This window comes from Balaenoptera musculus, chromosome 13, assembly GCF_009873245.2.
Source record: "Balaenoptera musculus isolate JJ_BM4_2016_0621 chromosome 13, mBalMus1.pri.v3, whole genome shotgun sequence".
Classification (NCBI taxonomy): Eukaryota; Metazoa; Chordata; class Mammalia; order Artiodactyla; family Balaenopteridae; genus Balaenoptera; species Balaenoptera musculus.
This window is the reverse complement of record NC_045797.1, coordinates 89,644,080-89,659,049: the sequence shown is the minus strand read 5'-3', so window position 1 is coordinate 89,659,049 and position 14,970 is coordinate 89,644,080. Positions and strand designations below refer to the sequence as shown.

General features: G+C 50.4%; 1 protein-coding gene across 10 annotated transcripts in view; it reads right to left on the bottom strand.

Moving 5' to 3' along the window:
- Positions 1-1,775: 1,775 nt before the first annotated feature.
- MYT1L (myelin transcription factor 1 like) overlaps positions 1,776-14,970 on the bottom strand; it is a 406,818-nt gene continuing 393,623 nt past the window's right edge. For 6 of the 10 annotated variants that reach the window (XM_036873928.1, XM_036873927.1, XM_036873931.1 and 3 more), the window contains 4 exons: positions 8,099-8,202; positions 4,931-5,074; positions 4,477-4,611; positions 2,897-3,882 (listed from right to left, as the gene is read on the bottom strand). In XM_036873928.1, the coding sequence (XP_036729823.1) occupies positions 3,853-3,882; positions 4,477-4,611; positions 4,931-5,074; positions 8,099-8,202 (413 nt within the window). In that variant the 3' untranslated portion in view covers positions 2,897-3,852. Of the gene's footprint in view, positions 4,612-4,930; positions 5,075-8,098; positions 8,203-14,970 lie in introns of all 10 variants that reach the window. The other 4 variants (XM_036873932.1, XM_036873934.1, XM_036873935.1 and 1 more) reach the window with 3 other exon arrangements.

Here is a 14,970-nt window from a genome sequence, read left to right as displayed (position 1 = left end):
GGGCGAGCTCTACTCACGGGAGCCCTGAGTGCACCCAGGTCTCCTGCAGCAGAAATGGCCCCAGATTAACAGTGCAGGGACTAGGCCTTCGGGGGGCTGAGCTGCTCTGGCCGTCAGTAAGGGCTTCTCCTGTTCCTGGAGAGGCTATCTCCCGAGGAAGACGGACCTCACTTTCCTTCCTGGTGATAGGGCTTCCGGGAGGAGACCGAGGACAGAACTGGACAGACCCCCCCTTCCCCAGGCTTAGGGGCTGGCTGGACCACGAGAATTGTGGGTCTCTCAATCACTAACACAGGTCAACTTGACCCAACCTTGCTGCCACTCAGCTGCTCCTTAACGTACCTGTAATTTTGTTTTTTGTACTGTTCACTTGCTTTATCACAAGCATCTTATTAATGAGTCTTTATAACCAGCATTTCTAGGAACACCATAGTGTTGCGTAAAGTGCATTTGTCATCAGCTGCTCAAACCTTCCTCTGTAATAGGCCTTTGGGGGTGTTTCCACGTATTTCAATGCATTTACAATTGTTTTGGTGTTTTCAGGGGGACTTCTGGACTTACTGGGTCAAAAATTTGAATTTCATAAGATCTTCGATATTACTGTTAAACTGCTTTCCAAGATGTTTATACCAATTCTCAGGCAAGGGCAAAACGGCTTTCGACAATCAAGTTGAAGGATTTCAGTCACTGCCGGCAGCTCCTTGAGGCACCACCATCTGCTTTAACTGCATTTGATCCTGAAGGCGGGGCTTTTCACAGAGGTGCACCCCGAGGTATGGAGAGACAGAGGTGGCAGTGTCCTAAAAGCACCCCTCCACCCTCCCCCTCCGTCAGCCCTGATGCAGCTGACCGAGCCGTTAGGTATAAAATATCAGCAACACTCGCTGGGAAGAGGGGCTCAGATGGCCTTGAATCAGCGGAAGACGCCACTGGGACTCTGTTTTGGATTTAACAAAGAGTATGGCGGGTCTCTTCCTCAAATTTTATATTTTGGGGGACTGTGTCTAGTACAGGTGAGTGTTTTTGGAATTTTAGAGGGTTACTTTTACTAACAAAGGTGATGGGCAGCTGGGTAACTCATTGCTGTTAAATCATATTTGGAGGGCAATTTAAGGGTGTGGGTGATCCTTGCTGACAGTGTGGAAGGAACAATGGTGATGATAACTCCCAGGGGACCAATCACAGGGCGAGTGGCCCCAGGAACCCCAGATGGGAGGTGCTGAGAAAGACACAGCGTCTTCCTTGGAACTGAACCATCAGACCAAAGCAGCTGACCGCCTGGACACCTCTCAAACCTCTGTGTTCTGCAGACCCGGGAAGACAGGGGAGTGAAGGGACCAGGGGTGGGAACGTGGTAACCGGAAGCAGCCTGTGAGCCCTCGTGACACCAGATCTGGAAAAATCCGTAAAGGACGGTCTTGGCTCAAGTGGGAACTTCGGGACGCGGATGCGTGTTACGTAATGAGGATGTCATATCTAGAGGGATAACTGCGGGAGCGAGGATGGCCCCGCTCTGGGGAGACGCCTGCGTGTGACGTGACCTTGGGGGAGAGAGCGGGGCGACGGCGGATGTGGCAGAGTGGCTTCCAGACGGGTTCCCTGCAGGTACCTCCTGAACTGCCTGCATCTGCTCTCAGGGGCCTCGGAGTAGAGAACTCAACCTCCAAAAACGTTACAATAAAAGCATCCGGCGTTGGGGAGAAACGTTCCCGGGCGTCCCGCTGGGGGCCCCAGACACCAAGCACTTCCAGACTCCAGTGAAGATGCACACCCGGTTAGAGACCCATCGTGCTACAAATGTGGTAACACCTTTTTTATTTAGAGTAAGATGTGTTAACATCCAGCATGACAAAATTTGTACAAAGTTCACAATTTAAAAATGAATATCACTGCAACTTGTGATTCCACACATTTATAGCAAAATTAAAGTGTCAACAAACCCATGCCGTGTAGTACAAAAATAAATCAAACTTCAGTTCCACAGAGAGCACGATAAATATTTATACAAAATTCTGTCTTAATAAATGATTACTTAAATTAACTTAGAAATGAATATGAACAATAAGTTATAATAAATAAACTCTGATGACTCACAATAATTCCATATGAAAGGTCAGCATTCTAATATGTGACACTTTTGTGATCCTTATATAATAGTCACAGATAACTTTTGATTTGATATTATGTACCAACGTTAGATGAGCAGCAGATTTGTGCTTAAAACCCCTTTCCATTGTACATAGGTGAGAACAATTAGAATCCCAAACTGATACTACCTATTACTCTACCGAAAGCATCACTATATTGGCCAAGAAGCTGCAGACACGACGGGGCGGGGAGATGCATGTGCCGATATGAACAACGGGGGCCCCCCCCGCAAGGAGGCCGGGGCCCTGGATGGGACATATGGCCGCAGGTGACGCACAGCACCTGGCTTCAGTTCTCAAAAAGGCAATTCTGAGCAGGGCAGCTACAACTAATCACACAACAGAAAAAGGGCTGCAGAGCCCAAGTCATGACGTAATCTTTTCCCAGCTAATTATTAAAGTCCTCCTGGAAAACTGTAAGCTTTTGTACAGTGAGCAGTCTAAAGTGCCGCTGGGATGTGCATGTATTTATACATATATATATATATACCGAGGTTGAGTATTGTATCAGAGTATTTGCTGTGAGGTCCCTGTAATCTCCCTTAGCATCATGGGGTCAGCCGGGAGGCCTCTTCAGATTCCTCCAGGGTCAGTGTCACGAGGCTACTGACACGGGAATTGCACACCTCCGTACGGATATATAGGACAAGGTAAGTGCAAATAGTCGACTGGCACGTGTGGGGGCAATGACCCTGTAAGTCCTGTTCTGCTAAAAATATTTTTTTTTTTTTATTTTTACAAAACCCATCTTTTTTTTTTTTTTCATAACAAAATTTTAAGTACTTTTGTACTTCCTGCATAACATCAAGACATGGAAGGAAGAATGCTATTACAAGTAAATCAAGTCAACGGCAATCGGAAAACACGACACACGTCGTCCCAGGGACGAGCGAGCAGGGGAGAGCGCAGCCGTGGAAAGTGGTCTTATGCATCACGTAGTGCAGTCGTCGGGTAAAACAATCAGTCTCCGGGGTGCAAATGAGTCTAAGATGATCTAGTGTAAAGCAAAAAAGTGCTGAAGCATATTTAGTTACTCTCAACATCTGATTGCATTCATTCTTAGAGAAGGTCATGACAGGTCAAACAAGGCTACGCAAACGTCCTATGGTCAACTGGTCTCCAGCGGACGGGACGGGACAGTGGAGCACACTTGTCCTGACTCTGAATAGGACCCGGGCTTATTCAAAGTCAGCGTGGGGCGAGGGCACTTCTCAGAGCTGCTGGCCCACGCAGGCCAGCAGACAGGTCAGCCCAGCCGCTCGAGGACTCGCAAATCACGTGCCTTCATCCCCCATACGGGAAATCATAACAGCAAGAACAACAGTAAGAATAATTCTTTTTAAGGTGGAAGGGGAAAGAAATAGTCTTAAGTGATCTTTGAGCGTAAATGAAAACACACAGATTCTGTTAGACAGTTCAGAGGGGCACGGAACTCTCGGGGAGGTAAGAGAAGCTGGTTCCAAAGGGCACTGAGGATGGAAGAGGAAGTCTTCGCGTCATCCGCCTCTAATAGGCCCCTGTCTTAACTGAAGGTTCCCATAGTCACACCATGTAATTAATGCTCAGGAGTTAGTTTAAAAAGTGCTGTTTAAGCTGCTTTGAATCTTCTGCCAAGTTTCCATGGCTTGATGCTGTCTTACAATAAATTACTTATCTCATTTCTTACAGTTAATCCATATGCCATTTCCTTGGAATGCAAAAAACCTCATTTATTGCCCCACCATACACCATCCTCCTAAAACAAACAAACAAAAAAATCACATAATATTTCCAAGCATTGTTCAAAAATAAAGCATTTGTTTTTTGCAACCAATTCTTGCTATGAAACAATATGCACACGAAATGTTTTTCTTAAATTCCGTAAAATCCTCCAACATGAGGCAAAATGATAACATCTAAAAAGTGGCTGCAGGACCACCAAATGATCATTCAAAGCTGTTTTTGTTTTTTGTCCATTTCAGTTCAAAATACTAAAACATTTAATCACTAAAGCATTAAAAAGAATTTACACTCTATTTATTTTGATCGGCTTACCTCTTCAGAAATATATATACCCTCCAATGTGCATACATTAGCAGCTATAAACATTACATGGCATATCACACTATGTCAGCTTATATGAAAACGTACAAAAATGTGAATGTATTCCAAAACTATTCTGCAGGTACTATCTTTAAAGCAAGACATAAAATCATTATGAAGTCTTGTAAGCATAACACTGTTTCAAACAGAAATAAATATATAACACTTTCTGGTAAATTACAGCAGCAAAAAACAAGAGGCATCCTTTTTTTAAGCAAGATTCCATCACTACAGCAGCTGTTCAGACCTGAATTCCTCTCACAGCCTGCTTTATATTTTCCAGTAGAGCTTTATTTTCTGGGCTCTGATAACGATCTTGATTTGTATACATGTCCGTCAAAGTAGTCACGTACGCATCAAAATTTTGTTCATTGATTGGATCCTACGAGATATTAAATAGTAGTTCATATGCAACTTTTAGTTTCTTAATAGGGTATTCACATCAGCATAAAATAGTATCATAGCATAACGCCACTGTCCTTATCATAGTTAAAAGGCCTTTTCAGAGAGACTTAATCTTAGGGGATTTACCGGTTCAGCCCCACCAGAGTCTCTAGCAATTAACGCTATGGTTTGGGGGAGGTAACCGCAAACATCCGAAGTTCGAAGAACGGTGCCAATAGGAAAGGAAAAGACATCTACTCTAGGATGTGCACTGCGCAAGGCCTCCGGCGGCCCGCTCTGCGCGGGCAGTCACTTACCATGTGCGGGAGCTGGATGTTGGCAAGGCTGTGGATCAGGGACTGGCTCAGGCTGGCGAGCTCGTGGAGGAGGGACTCGTTCTGTTGCTCGATCACCTTGTTCTCCTCCTCGATGGTCTTCAGGCTGCTCTCCATGGTGGTGATCTGAAACGCACAGATGCGGGGACATGTAACACGAGCCGGCCCGGGGGGCACGCGCCCGCTCCCACAGGGAGAGGCCTCAGCTCCTGATGCAGAGGAAGAACCCTTCTGCTTAAATCAAGAGGCTTCCACGTGCAGGATAGGTCACTTTCAGGGTCGTTGTCTTGCGTGCTTTGAGTCGTCACACTTGAGCACGCGGCAACTGGGCTCTAAGGGCTTGTCTTTCTGAAAAGGGGTTCACGCGTTGGGGGGGCTAGGCTCCTGGGCTGTGTCGACTTTCACTCCATTTTTTAAAAAGTTCTGCTCGCCATTGTGCATAGAGGATCACATGACAACTGTGTCCTTGTCCCACCCTGGCCTTTCCGCTGGCGTGATGGGATTATTTATTTGGATTAGTAGCTTATGCAGTGCGGCGGCTAATACGTCTTCTTTTTAGCCTGAACTTAATTCTGCACAGATAAGTCTTGAAATATTGATTTATTTGTGAGGCACGTCACTGCCCTCTCCTTAGGGTCGAGGCAGGTGTCTCTACCGGCATGTATGGCGTCTCTGCATCCCTCCATCGGATAAAGGTCTACCGTGCCTTCCTGGGCAGCCTCTTCCTCCCTCTAATATTCCAGAGAGAATTTAACAGCTGCCGTGGCGCCTTCTGGCCTCCACCTGCCACCGGACAACCAGCACTTACTACCCGGCCAGGCAGGAGAGCTGCCCCCAGCTGCATGGGCTGCAGGGACACCGTCGTGGAAGCGAACAGGCAGCTTGGATGCTGTAGTAAAGGCTGGTTACGCGGGTACGGGTGCTCCTGGCAGCCACAGAGTGTGTGCCAGGCTCTGTGGGTCCCCTGCACCTGTGCAGCTTGGCAGCCGCAGGCCAGCATCATAGGGGATGCGTAGAAACAAGACACAATTGCCAGACGTGCACCGAGCTCACAGCCTTCGCACCTTCACACTGCAACCACTGAGTGCCCCGAATCACCTGAATCTCTGCTTCGTAAACTCTAAACTCTGATGTCTCGGGTGGGGTTTCCCTGCTCATAGCCAGGGGAGGGCTGGGCGCGCAGCTGGTTCTGTGCCCCGGGCCTTGACTCCCGGTCCTCCGCCTCGGGGATGGGGAGCTTTCTCCCCTCCCTGCCACTGGCAGCATGTCCTCTGACTAAGTGTTTGAGGGACATCTCGTTTCCTGCAGTGCAGGGAGGAGGGCACTAGGATGGCGTGTGTGTGTGTGTGTGTGTGTGTGTGTGTGTGTGTGTGTGTGTTTATACGACATCTAGACCTGGCTCAGGGTAAAGATAAGATTTATAAGAGACAAACATAGAGCTTAGCAATCACTGATTTGATGATATGAAAAAAAAATGTAATTCTTCATACTGTTCTGAGCATTTTACTTTATTATTTTTTATTTTTTTGGCCATGCCAGGCGCCTTGTGGGATCTTAGTTCCCCAACCAGGGATCGAACCCCTGCCCCCTGCAGTGGAAGTGCAGAGTCCTAACTACTAGACCACCAGGGAAGTCCCCAGTTCTGAGCATTTTCGATGGAGAGACCGTGAACTCTGTCCAGGCTCTGGACCTGGGACCCTGAGAGGACCCTGGTCTCCCTCAGTTTCTGCAGTTGTAAGATGAGAGAGGTGTGGGTCAGACTGACCATTCAGTGCCTTTGAAGCAGCAGAATCAGAATCTATTTTTACACTGAAGGCTCACTGGAGCCCTCAGGTAACACAGGTAAGAGTGGGGCTCTGACAGCTGGGGCTTGGGCTCCAGGGCTATCAGGCGCAGTGACCGTCGCTCCCTAACCATCCCAGCGGCCGTGCTACGGGGCTTCTGGGGGTCATGCACGCGCCTTGTGTGGCCAGGATGTGCGGCCTGCAGAGCTCTGTCTTCACCTCCAGTCACTGGACAAAACACAGCAGCACAGTCTTCTCCCTCCTGGTGTCGCTGACCCGGCTGGAGGCGAGGGGTACCAGAAAGCCCAGCGGCAGGGCCTCCACCCTCCCCGCTGTGGTTTTGGATTAAAGGTAAGGAAAACCCTTGCCTGTCTCAGGCACGCCTTTGGCTGCAGCCCAGCCGGAGGTAAGGCCGTGGTCAGCAGCTGGGCTGGGGTCCAAACAAGTGGACAGAAGGCCAGGCAGAGAACCTCAGCCTCACATCCGCCCGAGGGCACGAAAGGGTAGCCCTGGAGTCCCTGTGGTGACCCTGGTGGGGGCATAGCTGGAGGGCCCCCCTCCTTGGAGAGGCTGTGCCTGCGGGGACGGGGACCAGCAGGGACCTGTCCCTGCCCCCTAAGCCCATGGGCAAGAATGCCAGAAAGGCTGTGGTGCCCCGAGGGGATGGCTGGGGAGGGGCAGGTCCAGGCCACAGAGGGCGTGGGTTCAATCGGGACAGGAATCCCTGGCCTCGCCTGTGAGCGGCTGCAGCGCTTCCCCGTTCCCTGAGCCTCCAGAGCCGGGGCGGGGAAGGCCCGTGGAGAGCCAAACGGGGTGCGCTGGGCCCACGGCTCTGCGGCCCTGGCTGAGCCGCTGCAGATCTCAGGTGCAGCGGGAGTTGTGGGCACATAACCATGTGGACAGCTGTGGGCACCTGGGCTATAGGACCAAAGCCCCTGGGATGGGGCATCTAGTAGGTGCTCGATAAAGGCTCCACCCCTCCCCTCCCAGCAGGCTCGTGAGGCCACGGATAGCAGCGACCCCCCGGGAACCCGAGGAACAAGCTCCCTGTTTCCCGAGTGATGACCTTAGGGCCTTTGCCTCCCGGGGGGAAAGAGCTCACCCGCTGCAGGAACAGCGCTCCTCGGGAACGGCTACTCATAGCCACGTGTCGTTAAAAATACCAACACAAGAGGGAAAACTAGTCGGCCGGGCGGCCCCTCTGTCACAGCAAGTTTTGCCACTGAAATGATCTCGGCAGAAGACCGAGAAAAAAGGTGAATAAATAAAGGGAAAACTGGGCAAAGAAAAAGGCAATGACGCCTCCGCTCGTCCACCCGGCATCAGCGCAGGCGACGGCTGGATTGAGGGCCTCAGAAACTGTTACCTGAGTTCTGAGCTTGATCATGTCGGCTTCCATCTGGGAGTTGGATTCGTTCAGCTCCTTGATTTCTTCATCCAGCTGCTTGATCTCCTCATCGTTCTCTATGCCTGTAAGGGCGGAGGGGAGGGCGTTAGAGACACTGCACCTGGAAACACCACAGGCAGAACCCGGAGGAGTCGTTCTTTCTAGATTTGGAACCGAGTTTGCTGGGAGAATATACTCTTGAATTAAAAAATATGGTCACAGTTTGTGTGTCTTCTATCCCCACTGCCATCCTCCTTACAATTAGGGCACCTAAAAACAGAAAAAATCAACTGGGGGGACACAGGCCCCCCAAACTGAAAGGCTCCGTCTCCCTGGGACGATTAGCCAGAGCCTCAGGGTGTGACCCCCCGACTCCAGCCGAAACCATCTTTGTCCTGGACATGGATTTACCCGGTGCAGCCCATGAATTGTCTCCTCTGTTTATTCTCTGTCTCTGTCTGCATCTCTGTCTCTCTCCCTCTCTCTTTCTCCCCCATCACTCTGGGAAGGAGCCTGCTGACAGATCTGAAAATGAGGCCAACAGGGTCCCTGCCCTCCCCAAGCCTAGATTTTGGGTAGGAAAACTGATAACAGACTGGTAACCAAAAACCCGACTCGGTGGGTGCTGGGGTAGCCGTCCCCTGCGGGAGGATGGGGGGCAGTGACAGACTTCAGGCGGGGGTCACAGAGGCTCTCTGAATACTGACAGCTAGCTAATAAACACGTCCCCCCACCTGAATGGCCAGGGTGTGAAGCTTGGCTGGGCCGCGTCCCGGGGGAGAGGGGCTGTGCAGCCGCCGGCCGGGGCCCTGGCCGGGCTGCAGGGGTGATCGTTAGGGTTTACAAGGGGCGTTTCCGAGGCTGGCTCGCCTGGCTGGCTGCTGGCAACCTGGCCTCGACAGTGTCAGAGAGACCCCCATCCTTCTGGTGTTTGACATGGGTATTCCACGGTTGAGCGTCCTTAGGGGAAGAGCAGAAACCCGGCAAATGCAGGTACGGGACGACCACACCCGCCACTCGCACAGCACCTGGGGGAGCCTGGGGGCCGCTGTCCAGCTCCGTAGAGAGAGGGGTCCAGGCCGTCTGGGATGGAAGGTCCCAGACAACCTGGAATGCTGCAGACCCTCCATGGAGAGTTCCACCCCTCCCAGGCATCGAGAAGACAAAGCAAAGAGAGATGGGGCATCTGAGTCTTAGCTGCTGTTTTTAGTGAAATGGAAAAAAAAAAAAAAAAGATTCGCAGGAGTAAAGCATATTCCTGCAAAGAATCACATTTCTTCCACGGCATTATGTTTCCTCATAAAAGCAGTCAGGAGGAACGTGTCATCATGTTCAATTTAATTTCCCCTTTAATAATCCTTCCTTCTGAATTGTTTCTCCCCATGGATCTGTCTTAGGTGTGAAGCGAGGCTCACAGACGAGCTGGTCTTGAGCACCTGCCCAAGTCTTCCCTCTTCCCCCTGCTGTGCTCCCACCGTCACCCAGGGGGACCGGGGGGACCTTAACCAGAGCGATGGCTCTCTCGTCCATGACCCCTGATCAGCCTCTTAGGTCCTCAAGGTGCTTCTCTGCCAGCATCTTACAGGGTCCAGAACATCAACAGCAAAGTCTTCCTTTTTATCAAATGCACCCGGAAAGCAGGTCAAGTATATAATAAAAAATACTGCCAGGAATGAAACGAGGTTCACCCTTTCTCAGGTGTAGGCTGCTATTCCCCCACTTTTTATATGTGACCAGGTCTTCATGGCAGTCTCTCAAAATTAGGGGTTAGGATTGACTGAGTTAGGGTATATAAAAAACCTGGCACACGGGAGGTCTCCATCAAGGCTGTGGCCAACGTAATTATTCTTCCGTCGTTGAAGTTCAGGTACAGCTCAAGATAAGAATGCATAAAAATAATCAAGAGAAGTGCATAAGAATCCTGATTTGTAAACCAACTAAATCATGAGTCAGTTTATCATTTAACGAGGATTCGCTACACATTCCTTTAAACTGCTAGTCTTCCAACCGCACGGAAGCGTTTGTGTAAACTGAATCCTTGGGCTGTGAGGGTCGTCAGATTTTCCAAGTGAATTTCTGTTAAGATTTCTGGACAAGCTCTTCATGTCATATTTCTTCAGCTTTTTAGGTTTGAACAATTTAAAACTTTCTCTTTTTCCAGGTGTGTTTTGCAGTTTCTGTTGAAGACCAGCCATGTGAAGAGAAGGTCATCACATTTTTCTAAGAAGCACAGAAGATCTTCCTCTGTTCTCAGACCCTGAGGTCCGGCTGCCTTTTAAAATTTCCCGATCTTTGTTTGGATTCAGGCTCTTTTTGAAGCCACTGTTACAGGTTCTAATGTTCTGCCGTGCGGGCGCTTGCTGAGAGAGGGGGCACATCTCCCCAAGGCCCCTTAGGCAATGGCTCTGAGCCTCTCTACAGTGTAAGAATACATTGTGCAAAGGAAACGCATTGGTTAATATAGGAGCAGTCTTCTCTCACATATTAAATAAAACATCTAATTTTTACTTGCATATGACACTGAAAGTGTCAAAGAGCAGACATGACTGCGTGTCACGAAGGTAACTCCTGCCAGAGTCTGTATATGAGGCTGGGGTAGCTCTTCCTGGGGAACTACCTCTTGTGCACCCCTAGAGCTATTTGATCAAGAGATTTGATTTTGGATAATCGTGATAGGAAGGGTGAAAAATGTGCTACGCAACTGCCTGTTTCCAACACCGAGATTTCATGTTTCCCTTGAGAAGTGAGTGGAATTGTAAGCAAATCAATCCGTTTCAGGGTTGGCGGTTTGAAGGTCACTACACTATTATAAAACCCAGAGAACGGTGGGAAAGAATAGCACGCCTCAAATTTCCAATTAAATCACCTTAATTCGCTTGTCAGGAGCACTCCATCAGCGGTACCTAATATACAGTGAAGCATATAAAATACACCGTCATGTCAGCATCTTTGTCTTGAGGCTAGATTCCAGCAAATGGAAACTTAGAAGAATTTTGATAAAATTATGAGACAAGAATGTGGTCTTTCTGGAATATAGGTGAAATCTTGGGAGCCCATTTCACTGGCTTGAATTTTCATGGAAGAGTTTCCAACAATTATTATGTTCTGTTTAACTTTTGTGGAAAACCAGCGTCTAAGCAGGGGCCAGAGATCACGTTACCGGGAGATTTCCTGAAGTCTGGCGGCGTTGCTTTTCTTTCTTTTTTGTTTTAACATCTTTACTGGATTATAATTGCTTTACAATGTTGTGTTAGTTTCTGCTGTACAACAAAGTGAATCAGCTATATGTATATCTATATCCCCTCCCTCTTGAGCCTCCCTCCCACCCTCCCCATCCCACCCCTCTAGGTCGTCACAAAGCACCAAGCTGGCAGCATTTCTGAACTGCCTTGATGAGAGGTTTTAGAAGTCTGGGGTTTAGAGCTGGGTTTTGAAACATGACAGACCTGGAATCTGAATCCATATCTTGCTACTTAAGAGTCCTGTGATGAGTACCTTCCTTAATTCCTAGAAACCTCAAATCCCTCCATTTAAAAAGGTCCCTATCTGTCACACTGGCTGTAAGAAATAAGCCAACTATATAAGATACCTGACCTATATAATGAGACTCGCCAAACAGGGGCCAAAGAAAAATGTTAAATGCTGCGTGGTCTGAGCAGCCCAACAGCCCCGGGGTGTCTGCAGGCTCACCTCTGCTCTGGCCGGAAAGTAGCACAAATTGCTTTTGTCCTGCTGACCCAGTCCATGTGAGTTGAGAAACAGTTAAAAGAAAAGAAAAAATACTGCATGTGGTCTAGTGCAGTGGGCTTCGATACTTGTTGAATTAAAGACTTTAAAAAAGACACACCTCTCCCTCACAAGTCCGAAATTGCCATCTGATGGTTTTGACTGTGACTTTAGTTGCCAAAAATTCATATATTTCTAGAAAATTGTATGTTGCAGAGTGCTTTCAGTATATTTTCATCAAAGCCTTGGACTGAGTGTTTAATTTATGGAAAAAATCTACTGTGTAAACTAAGTGGCAAATCAGGCTTCATTATCAAAACAATCTGCAGATCAGATCAACCTTCCAACAGAGGTCACCACAAATCCAATAAAAGCACTAGCCAGGGCCCCCATGACGACCTTTCCATCTCTAAATTTTATTCTAGGAGATGGACGGGTGGATGGATGTATGGATGGGTGGGTGGATGGGTGGATGGGTGGATGGGTGGATGGATGGGTGGATGGATGGATGGGTGGATGGATGGATGGATGGATGGGTGGGTGGATGGATGGATGGGTGGATGGATGGATGGACGGGTGGATGGATGGATGGGCGGGTGGATGGATGGATGGATGGATGGGTGGATGGATGGATGGATGGGTGGGTGGATGGATGGATGGACGGGTGGATGGATGGACGGGTGGATGGATGGATGGATGGATGGGTGGGTGGATGGATGGATGGATGGGTGGATGGATGGATGGATGGATGGGTGGGTGGATGGATGGATGGATGGATGGGTGGATGGATGGATGGATGGGTGGGTGGATGGATGGATGGATGGGTGGATGGATGGGTGGATGGATGGATGGATGGGTGGGTGGGTGGATGGATGGATGGGTGGATGGATGGATGGACGGGTGGATGGATGGATGGGTGGGTGGATGGATGGATGGATGGGTGGATGGATGGATGGATGGGTGGGTGGATGGATGGATGGGTGGATGGATGAAGATGTGAGTTTTTGCCTGGATGAACTAAGGCGCACAGGCTGCAGCACCATTTCCTCCTGAAGCTCTTGGCCCTGCCTTCCTGCCCTCTGCCCTCCTGCCCTCTTGGGAGCGCCCTCAGGAGCCCAGCATTCGTGAGTGGCTCCTCGTTAAGTTCCTGCACGTGTGTGAGTCCAGGACTTGGGAGCAGCCTTTCTTCCGTGACGCTGGGGAAGCTGGGAAAGAGCTGGCAGATGACAGATGGATTCTCAGACTGTCGGATTCTAGTGAGTCAGGTGGAATTCGAGGGTCTGGAATGAAAGCCATCCATGTGGACGTGCCCCCAGGTCACCCTTGAGAGCCCCAGGGTACAAGTGCCTGGCTGCGAAGCCCACTTCTGGAGAGGAGAGAGCGCCAGGTAGGCTCAGAGACTTGGCCCCTCTGCGCCACTGGGGTACGGCAGGGCCCTGGCTGCGGGTGTGCCCGCCCAGGTCGCCTGGCACTGCTTTCACCTCTTCACCGCTTTGAGTTTCCTTTTCCTTCTAGGTAAAGGGGAGCATCAGTACCCACGCCTGGGGCTGCTGGGAATATAAATGAATAAGTGCATGCGATCCCCGGACAGAGCTGCAGGCGGGGGAGGGGGCCTTCCCTCAGCTCACCACCCCAGACAGTAGATGAGAAGGGCAGAAAAACGTTATTTCTTTTCCTTCTCTCCTGAAGGCTTGGCCAAAACCAAAAACCAAAAAAACAAAACCCCGAAGCCGCCTGCAGCCCAACTCCGGGTAGAGATGCTCACAGGCCTGGAGTGACCGTGTGCAGAGGGTCCTGGAGGAGACCCCTGATGACATCGCAGAGCCCGGCTGCTTGGAGAGCCGAGCGCTGACCGACGATGCGGGATCACTCAGGGGAGACACAGGGTAGTGAGAGTCTTGGGGGGGAGAGACGGGCACAGACTCTCTCTAAACTTCCGAAAGGAAAAGAAAGAACCTTGGATTTTAGAACCGAAAGGAAAGCTCAGAGACTTTTGGATGCACTCCTTCCTCTTCAGATACACACTCGGGAGAAAAAGCCGGATCCCAGGACAGGAGCGGCCCGGCCCGAGTCAGCCCTAGGGCTTCAGGTGGTCCCCTGGCTGCCGTGCTCAGTCACTGTTAAGAGGACACATTGCACATGGAGGGTGAGTGACCTCGAGTAAGGTCTGCACTCAGAATGTTCAAGAGATGAGAGGGTGAGAGATGGTCTCTGCCTCACACAGAGTGAGGGCCCTGCCTTTGACCGTGAAGGTTGGCACAGCTGCAGGGGGCAGTGACCGCTGAGCTCCCATCCCCCAAAGAGCAGAAGTGAATTTCCCACAGTCCTGCCCTTTGGTCAGACACGCGCAGGGATGAGGCCATTTATCCACGGGATGACGTGTGCTCTGGGTTTACTAAGAAGTGCCCTGATCTTCGCAGAAAAGGTGCCCCGCAGGTGAGAAGCAATGGGACTGCCAGCCCTGGGCTCCAGCATAGACTGGGCTTGGGAAGACCTGGGTTTGACCCCCTTCAGCTGCTTCATCTCCAGCTGACCTGGGCTTCCCAGGGTCCTCGTCTGTGGACAAGCAAGTGACAGAACCTACAGCAGGAAGAAACATTCCGAAGCCTAAAATCAGGAAGCTGGGCTCAGATGCAGAGAGGTGGGTGGATGGCGACCCCGTGGGCGACCCCACTGACCAGGGTGGAGCCGGGAGCCGGGTGCCCAGCCTGGATGAAGGCTGGGGCTGGTTCCTCTCCCAGAGGGCATGAGTTCTTTCTGGTTAACAGCTGTGACTGGCGGTTACAGAAGGATTCTGAATGTTGGATGCCCCCATGAGAGACGCCAGCCCGGGGGACTCCCCGCTCTCCCCGGCCGTCCCGCCCGGCGGGAAGCCTCCTCCTCTGGGATTGCAGACCTGCCCTCTCCACTTCTCTCCCTGCTGTGTCTGCACTGCCCTCCGTCTATCGGGAGTCATAAGCTGGCGCAGACTCACATCAGTTTGCCGAAGGATTTTTGCTTTAGCCCCGGGGATGTTTTGCGGGTGAAATGTCGCGCTAAATATTTTGGAAAGAGCTCAGTGGAAACTGTTTTCTTTCTGGCAACGCGCCCTGCCCCTCGATGCCTGAGTGAGAAGTGACATTGGT